Below are 10,157 nucleotides of genomic sequence, written 5' to 3' on the forward strand. Positions count from 1 at the left end.
GATCATGACTGTTGCTGGCAACTCTAGTCTTTTCTAGGCGCCCTCTATTTTAATATATAAGCCCGGCAAATAAAGCGGAGATAGAATTGCAGATAGACAGATATAGAGAAAGATAATTGACTCAAGTGAGCGGTAGTGACCGCAAGTAAAGTGCGTGAATCGTTGTGAATTATAGCGTGTGTTTAAGTTAAAATGATAGTGGAAATTCTGTGTATTGTAAAGTTGTATTGAGAAAGAAAAACTAGTTTTTATTTAAGAAAGGACTTGTATCGCTGAAGTTCCTCGGGAAGAATTTTTACGGGAAATTAACAAAGGAACAGAGACATAAAAATATATATGTAAGTATTTTAACAAGTTGTGGTGCGAAGTTAGCGACGATAAATACAACAGAGACTCTATACTCTGAATACATGTAAAATTAAATTATGTATACACTTGCGTAGTAGCTGGTAAAGATTGGATCTTGTGAAAATGAAACATTATATTTACGTTTTTTTCTTATAGTAGCAGGTGTGTATGGAGTGTCAATGAGGTGTAGTACCAATGACGGTGAACACATCATGCTCCAATTGGAGTAGTTGGTTCGCTTTGGTATCCACATGCATCCAGCTCTCACCTGTGGTTCCAAGTAGCTGCTTGTATGCGACAGCGGGTCACACCTTTGTAAATCGCTTCGAAGGGGGGGGGGCTAAACTAAATGAGGGTAGCTGACGGGTCTCCTATCCCCCTTGAAGTTCCTAGCATGTGAAAACTGTACTGGTGGACTGGAAGGATGAAATCTTCTTTGATTTAATGGCTACAAAGGCGGTGCTGCAACACACTATGGAGCACGAATGCACCAAAAAGTCATGGTCATCCATTGCAGTCAAGGAAGTCTTCAGCTGTAATGTCTCTTTGTGCCACTGGATCTTGGTTTCTGTGGCCGAGTGGGTGGGACTGCCCCTGTACAATGGCTTTTCCTCTATAATCCCCCTCACGCACAGGTCCCTTTTGTGCAACTCATTTCCCTCTCTCTTTCTTCCATTTTCCAATTTTTAAGTCCTGAGTCCTAGTCACATTCCTGCCTTGGGACAAGTGGTCGTTCAACTCCTGTTTAGTACCGCACTGCTTATCCTTTTTAGGGGAATATTGCCTGCCCTCAGTGACATAACTAGGTGTTTTTGCACTTGAAGCACGTTTGACAAAAACAGTCCTGTTTTAATATAGGCGAAATTTTTTCCAAATAATATTATCTGATTTAAATTTCAAATATCTGTTAAAATACCTGGAACTGTGTCCACTTTTGGGCTGCGCCCGGACAACTGTCCCTTTCGACCCTCCTAGTTACTCTACTCCCTGCTCTGTAACTTGAAATAATAATGTAGACAGTACTTTCAGCCCAGTTTGTTTGCTTTTTTAGAGTCCCTAGTTGTAGGCTTGAAAATATAATATTTGTAATTTGATTCAACATATTTATATACTTTTTTGACGATCCCTATTCCCCTTTTAAATTAGCAATTTTTAATTGTCTTGTTTCTTAAGTTTCTTTATGTCCAGTTATGGAGAATATATTTTAAGCTACATACGTCCATATGCATTCAGTTGAATGTCACATGTTTTTTCAACAGTTTACTGCTGCATTGGATTATTTTCCACCCAACCATTATTTACAATATTTACTGAGCTAGGAGGTTTTGTGCCTGAGGTTTCTTGTAAACACGCGTTTAATAAGCAAAGTACGAAAATCAGTAGAATAAATCACCATTCACAAGAGTAGAGAAATGTATTATGGTAATCGTCTACTGTTAGAAAACTCACTGAAATGGTCGCACTAAACCGCGAAGAGACAAAGTACAACAGCGAACTCTAGAAACAATGAAGAACAACAAACTTGAGAAATGATGAATCCTAAACATGACAGTTTCCAATTAATGCGCTATGAGTATCACAAATTATTTACCAACTAATGTGCATTTGTAAAACACCGGATTTTTTTCAATGGCAGAAAATGAAGGACTTACAGAAATTCTTCAGGGCGAAAACACGAAGACACTTGAATTAATTTTAAAGGTACTTTATGACAGACACAATACTGCATTCGTTACTACTGTCCAGGTTTCACTCACTTAAATAAAATATTCGTAGCCGTTTTTACTGTAGCAACTTGTAAAACTATAATCAATAATAATAAGGCTGGAGACACTGTAATAAATATACAAACTGTTTACTGTAATAAAACGAAGCGTTTCCGATTAGTATAAAACAGAAGATTTCCGACTAGTAAAAAGGTGCTTAAATGGCTTCTACATTCCTGCGATGCTTGAATGGCTTCGAAATATCAACTTTCTAGAACAAACTTAAAAATAGCCCTAACCTTCGCAGGTGTTTGTTTAGTAGCTGTGCATAGATTTTGGCGCAGTATACCAACCCGTTTTTGCTGTAGGCTTCGAAGAATTTGTTTGTTATAAATTTCGCGCAAAGCTACACGAGGGCTATCTGCGCTAGCCGTCCCTAATTTAGCAGTGTAAGACTAGAGGGAAGGCAGCTAGTCAGCACCATCCACCGCCAATTCTTGGGCTATTCTTTTACCAACGAATAGTAGGATTGACCATCACATTATAATGCCCACACGACTGAAAGAGCGAGCATGTTTGGTGTGACGGGGATTCGAACCCGCCGATTGCGAGTCGAGCACCCTAACCATCTGGCCATGCCAGGCCCTGTTTCGAAGAAAAACTTGGCCAGTAGCGATGAAAAAAAAACCGATAAAACCTCTCCTTATCTTTCAAGAAGCAACATAAAAATAGTCCTAAGACCTGCGCATGAGTTTTTTAGTACGCTTAAATAAAGTATCCATAGCCTTTTTCCTATAGGCTGATGAGAAAAGAATGCTATGGAGAACAAATGGATGAATTTTGTCTAACAATCGGAAGGTAAAATTTTTTGCTATTACTAATATTTTAGCAGCCTTAGCCATTGAGATAGAAGGTTTTGAATGTTGTTTCAAGAACAAGTCTGCTTTTTGCCCCTATGTTCCATTAGAAGTTTTGTGAAATTCCTTGGCGAACCGTATTATGAACCACTATTTGTTGAAAACATTTGAGGAGTGTGTGTGTGTGTTTATAGCAAAGCCACATTGGGCTATCTGCTGTGCTCAGTGAGGGGAATCGAACCCTTGATTTTAGAGTTATAAATCCGCACACATACCGCTGTCCAACCAGTGGACACATTTGAGGATCAGCTGTATTAATTTCTGAGTTGAAAAACATCCGTGAGACACTACTGTCTTTATTTTAGGTTGAAGAGTCAATTAATATTCTTATTTAATACACCTACTAGATAGTCCAGTCCTATCTTTTATGGAAAATGTTCATTAATTAGTTGAATTCGTACTTTTGTTGAAATTATTTACGAATGAATAATTGAAACAGGTAACCTTTGGACTAATTCATTTAGTACTTTGAAATGAAAAAGAGGGATTTGAAGTTTTCAAAAAAAATCCTGACATCCCACAGGATCGCACCAGATATGAACCTTCTTTTTTTTCCCAGGAGTTTTATCTAACATTTGACATGTAAGTGAAGCTTCTTTGTTGATTAGTCTATAAAGAAGCTTTACATGTGTTCAGTTTTTAAACAAGTAATTGTCGTCACCGAGATAACTTATTTAATTTTTCAGGATATGGATGACGAGCTTAACTACTCTACTTTGGATGACGCAAGGTGGGTCAATTGTTTGTACGTTTAAATGATGTGCTAATTATTTTTATGAATGTTTCTTGAATTGTCAAAGATCTTACTTGTTACATTGAATTACATGTAATTTGATTGTTCTAAATTAAATATTTTAGCAACTAATAAGTAAAGAGGGTTTTTTGTACATACTTACAACACTCGAATCCGGAGTTCGATTCACCGCGGTGGACACAACAGATAGCCCAATGTGGCTTTGTTCTATAAAACAAACAAACAACAGTAGCGTTTGGTTGTTTGTAGGGGGCAAGAAATGCTAAAGATATGTTCGGCTTCGCTTGTTAGCATAATAACTAGCATGACAAAAATATAGCCATTGCTTGAAAGAATCTTATAAAATTTTGCAGCGATTATTTGAAAAAAAGTGATGTAAAGATCAGGCGTTGAACCTTAAGTTTCATTAAGAGAGTAACAAACTTTTGTTGAGTGTCATTAAGAACTACTAACATACTTAGTCTAGTTTCGACAGAAGCTGCTCTCAAACCTGTATAGTTTTTTGGGTGTTACTGAAAAGTATTTAATTTTAACAACAAATTATGACGTAATTTAATTGGTTTGGTTTTTGGTCTGTTTTGAATTTCGCACAAAGGTACACAAGGGCTATCTGTGCTAGCCTTCCGTAATTTAGCAATGAAAGACTAGAGAAAAGGCAACTAGTCATCACCACCCACCTCCATCTCTTGGGCTACTCTTTTACTAATGAATATTGCGGTTGACCCTGAGATTGTGAGTCGAGTGACCACCTGGCCATGTCATGTCACGTAATTTAGTTTTTTTCAATAGAAACTGCTAACATAACATTTGTAGCTTCAATGGGAAGTGCTGAAAAACTCTTTAGTTTTACAAGAGCTCGTGACATATTCTAGCAAGATTTGATAAGAAAACTGCCGCTGCAATTTGTCTAGTTTCAACAGAAACTGTTGACAATAGTACATTTACGTGTTAGTAATTTGTTTGTGTATGAAAGTCATAACTTATTCTAGAATTGATAAAAACTGTGTTTTCATTCATTGTTGCAAGCAAATAGCGAACCATTATTTCAAGATTCCTTTTATATTTTTCTTCAAGGAAGAACATAGCATGGGTTCGTGTATTCTATGGTACTACAGAACAGAAGGTGTACATTCACAGGCCAAGACTAGAGGTAAATATTAATAAAATAGAACGTAGTTTCAGTGTAGATGGAAATATCCAACTGTAGTATTTATACTATACAACTGATATTTAGATACTAATTTATCTCAACCAATTTATCTTAATATTGTACTTAGTCTGACCTGACGCCATTGTGAGTGGTCAGATCGTAGGTCGTCGACAATAAATACTTGTCAGGTTTCGTCGAGTTTTTAACGATTTATACCCAGAAGTAATGACTCTTGGAATCTCCAAAATAAAATATCAAAATAAATATATTAAATAATATCAATCAATTGGAAGAGGGTGAGATGTATAAAATGGAGTTTTATGAATTTCTAAATTTCGAAAGAAAGTAGTCTTAATGTTTTTTCAAAAGATTGTCTCTCAACAAAATTTTGAAAATTTCATAACGATTATAGAAAAATAACTGAAACCATATGATTTTTAAACCAAAATTAGACATTATTTAGTTTGGTGTCACTGGGATTCACACAAATTGGTTAAGTATTTCTACTGCATAAAGGAAAAATGCAAAAGATGACAATTTGTAGAATGGACAGCAACAGGCAGTTGCCATCCATTCTACAAAGTTTCATCATGAATACTCTCCCTAAACAATCTGTCAAAGAATTCAAAGGATGTCGTATAGGTTAATTATGGTAATGGAGAACAATTCAAATTCCATACACACAAACTATAGAAGTAATTAGAAGAGATAATTGGCTTGTAAATCTCACAATCTCTCCATAATAACCAAAGAGGTGAAAACTAAAAAAGTGACAAAGCTTCTGAAAAACAGTGTTGCGTCAGCGAGATCACGTGACTATTTTGACGCCACCTATTTTCTAGAAGTATTTTGTACCTTGGCGAATGCTCTAGCATTTACTAGATATAGGGTAGTCTGGTATATAAAAGAGGGTGACAACGTGACGGGAATAATGTAATGTGTGTGTAGGTAATGAGTAATTGAACTGCAGTCAGAGAGAGACGTATTGTTGAAGTTAACGTTCGTTGTTATAGCGTTTGTTTTAGCGCGATTGTTGAAATTAAATGTATCATAAAGTTATATTCGGAAAGAATAAACCAGTTTTATTAAGTAAGGACTTGTGTCGCTAAAGTTTCGTCGGAACGAAGTTACGGAAAGTTAATTAACAAACGGAGACGTAACAACAGTTTACTAAACACTAGATAAGGCTCAACATTGGTACTTATTTTAAAAAAAATTATGTTTATGCGATCCAGTTATATGATATATAAAAGACGTTTTTTTAGCACAAACACATAGTATATAACTGTGTATGTGGGCTAAATAATGTCTTTGAAGGTCAAGAATAACTAATGAGCGTTCCCCCCCTTTTTTTTTCAGGCTATTGAGATATTTAGCCTGGTTGGTGGATACTTGGGGCTGTGGCTCGGAATGTCTCTGTTTGACCTTCCTCGGATAGGGAAATATTTAGTGAAGCTATTCCAAAGTCAAGTAGCATTTCACTCAAAGTCTTCTCTGTCCAGACATCAGAGGAGAGTGCGGGTATTACATGACATGTCGTAGGTATTGTGAAACAATACGAATGCCGATATAAACAGCATTCGTAACTTCTTCATATTATGAAGGTTATAAAAACATATAAGTTGGATGGTTTACTTCTTTTTAAAAGAAGCATTTAATTTATAAAGTTCTCTTTCTTCACAATTCCATGCTGATTTTTTGGTTTTTGTTCTCACAAAGAAATATGTGAACTGTTAAGAGAAGTAACAACAAATAAGTTTTTCAAGTATTGGTTTTTATGTACCTTATTTGTGTTGTTATAAATCCAAGAGTAAAATATGCAGTTTTATTATTTAACACTAATGTTTCGTCCAAATATGAAACTTCGTATTCATATGTATACCACTAATTATCTATATAGTCTAAGAAGCTTATTCATTAATTGATAACTCTTAATACCTGAGATAAGAAATTTTTGGTGTGTTTCTTAGTTAAATAAGGGAAAATACAATTTTGAATATATTCAAATTGAAAAGTTGATGGTGCGACGTAATGCTACAAAAGATAAGATTCTTTAAAAAACATTAAACAAATGTTATCTTATTTATGACATTTGTTATCAGCGTGCAAAAGATACCAGTTCATTGCTTTGTTCTTACGTCAAACAGAATACTTGGATTTCATCTTTCAGCTTTGTATTCCAAATGTAGCTAGCAGTAAATCGAATTAAACGTGAAAGTTGTTCATTAACTTTTTACTTACCTTTTACCATTCACCTCAAATTTAAACAAACGTACATTATGGTTAGTATAAATTGATACAAGTTAAGTTAATAGAATATTTTAGGGTTCTGGGCAAGAACAACAACAGCAAAAATACCAATAAACGAAACAGTCATGTAGTTACTATAGGTATGTAACGGAGAAACCTAAAATGCTCGTAACAATGTAAGGGTCTACAAAAATACAGTAACAAAAGCTAAAGACATTTTCTCAAAAGCGGCTAACGATAAGAAGGTTCTAGAAATTAAGTTAGATCAATTAAAGGATATATGCGCTTCTTATTTTACTTAAATGTAAAAGAACAACCACTTGACAATTAGTAACTAGTATTATTATTAAAAAAAGAGGTGGAGGGGATTTACATGCGAGCAACTAAACATACCTATTGACAGTGGGAAAATAACTTTAATTTCTGTTTGCCTTTTTTCCCACCCACCCATACATATTTTATAAAAATTAACATTACTAATTTATGTAGAATGAAACTACAACTTTGGAATATACACATTTTGTTACTAGCAACTACTACAGTTAATAGGAAAAAAAAGGTTAAATTTGGTTTGAAAACATTTTCTTTTGGTTGGAATGGAATCAAAAATAGTACTTAAGTAACGAGCATGACTGGAAGTAAAGCCTGAATGTTTTACAACAGTGTAACACGACACCGAACAATTTTGGTAAAAACCGTTATGGTAAGTCGAAACATCAAATGATCTTGATAATATGATTTTCCGGATTCTAGCGTCTTACTTTTACTATTGAATAATATTTAACAACGTTCTGAAATTGGTTTCATTCTTTGTCGCTATCACTAAAATGTTATAATTCCAGTTCCAACACCGTGTCCTGTTAGTGCTCGCTTCTACTTAACTGTGTCTAAAAATCATATACATGGTTAGTGGAAGAGAGGGTTTAATAAGCTCATTAGTAGTGTTATATTAACTTGCTGGGTTTACTTTAACATGACAATATCGTTTCTATCGGAAAAGAACGATCACAATTCAATGAATTAAATTTGCTTTTCTTTTTAAAAAAATGTGAGAAAATCCTTGATACAATAAACTACTCATTTATTAGGTCACGGAATGAATTCTATTGTCACATTCTTAGATTTTCAAAATCAAATCACTGCCACGCATTTCAGCACAGCTATGAGAAGGTTATGGATGTTTACAAGCTGTATATTCATTTCATTACTAATGCTAGAAGGTGCATTTCTTGTTTAAAATCAGACTCATCAAGAAGTTGTGGGTAACCAAACGTAAGCCTTGTTATTTATAGGTAACCTCGTCATTTGGACTTGTCTTTTCATTAACATAATATTTGAAACATGGTTCATTGGATTGCTTATATCATTAACCACGGTACTGTGTTTACTTTTTTTGAGATTGCATTTTCACTTAAGCTAGGTATCTTATTTTTATATTTTTTGAAGAATCATATTCCCCCTTTTTTAAATTAACAATTTTTAATAATCTTGTAAAAGCTGTAACGTGTAATATTATAAAGCTTCAACTGCTGTAAATAATTAATTCAAATCGAATATATTGCTTACAATTCAACAACGTGCATTTGACATATTAAGCTTGTTGTTGCTACCTGTAGTAAACAAAAGTTTATAAGTATTTAATGATTACATATATATACTACAGATTTTTTTTCTTTCTCACCAAACGTAGGATTGAAAAAAGAATCTGTGAAGTAGAGGCCATAATTGCTTTCTTTGATTGGCCGTACTCATCAAAGTAAGCATTAGGCTTCTACGTCACAGATTTTTTTTTCAACCCAACCTTTGGTGAGAAAGAAAATAAATCTGTAACATATATATATGTAATCATTAAATACTTGGTCCGATATATAACAATGAATAATGATTTAGGCACGAGCTCTAACATTATCCAAATACCTAAATTATTTTATATTACTTTATTGTGATTGTAAAGGACTTTACAAATCTAATTAAAAGTTTCTAAGTCTTATTAAGGCTAATTGTTCTTGGGGTTGTAAGAATGTTTATTTGTAGTGTTACGCCTCCGTTCGTTAGTTAATTTTCCGTAAAAATTCTTTCCGAATAAACTTTACTGATACAAGTCCTTTCTTAAATAAAACTGGTTTATTCTTTCTGAATACAACTTTGCGATACACTTAATTTCAACAGTCGCGCTATAACAAACGCTATAATTCACAACGAACGTCTCACGTGCTCAACTCAACAATGTCCGCAGTTCAATTACACCGTGTTCCCGTCGCTTCTTGGCCGGTCTTATATATATACAAGACCACCCCATATCTAGTAGTCTCCCGACGCTTCATGAACGTTCTAGAAGCGCGTGACGTGTTACTAGCGTCACGTGACCTCCGCTGTCGTAACACTGCCCCTTCCTTAGTATTGTTCGGGACGAACAATAGCCACTTACATTAAACCAATAAACAATTAACAATAACTTAATTAGATGTACAGAATTTACAAACACAAAATTACAATTCAATAAAGTCTCTTAATTTTACGGGACGTATCTTCTGAAGTACTGGCATCCGTCTCGTTGGCTTCTGCTTCATGTGGGGTTCATTTGCTTCATCAGGAAATGTCCTATCATCGGTAACAGTCACATCAGTGGTAGTAACTTCATCAAGGGCTTCACTGTTTCCCTTCTCAAAACGGAGTAGAGTTTCTTCTTTGACAGTTGCTTCTTCAGGTAACACGTCTTCAGCAGCGTCATTTGTTCTGTTGTTCACTTCGTTCCAACTGAAATGTCTTGGACCATAATAACACCAAAGCCTGTTGGCATGCACCGCTTTTGGCTTACCTCACCGACCACATTTTATCCGAAAAGTCACGTCTGAGAGACGATCCACTATGTCATATGGGCCTTCCCATGGAGAAGACAACTTAGGAGACTTCCCTTTGGTCTTCCTGGGATTATACAACCACACATTGTCTCCTAGTTCAAAGCTGACTTCAGTAGATCTCTTATCATAAGTTAACTTCATCGAATCAGCAGACGTTTTCAAGTTGGAATG

General features: G+C 34.9%; 1 protein-coding gene across 1 annotated transcript in view; it reads left to right on the forward strand.

The window, feature by feature from the left end:
- LOC111085630 (degenerin mec-10-like) overlaps positions 1 to 6,932 on the forward strand; it is a 26,963-nt gene extending 20,031 nt beyond the window's left edge. Inside the window, exons 7-10 of the mRNA XM_022385133.1 lie at positions 3,658 to 3,701; positions 4,800 to 4,875; positions 6,235 to 6,396; positions 6,846 to 6,932. Coding sequence (XP_022240841.1) covers positions 3,658 to 3,701; positions 4,800 to 4,875; positions 6,235 to 6,396; positions 6,846 to 6,932 — 369 coding nt within the window. The remainder of the gene's footprint in view (positions 1 to 3,657; positions 3,702 to 4,799; positions 4,876 to 6,234; positions 6,397 to 6,845) is intronic.
- Positions 6,933 to 10,157: the final 3,225 nt, after the last annotated feature.

This window comes from Limulus polyphemus, unplaced genomic scaffold (assembly GCF_000517525.1).
Source record: "Limulus polyphemus unplaced genomic scaffold, Limulus_polyphemus-2.1.2 Scaffold517, whole genome shotgun sequence".
NCBI classification, from domain to species: domain Eukaryota; kingdom Metazoa; phylum Arthropoda; class Merostomata; order Xiphosura; family Limulidae; genus Limulus; species Limulus polyphemus.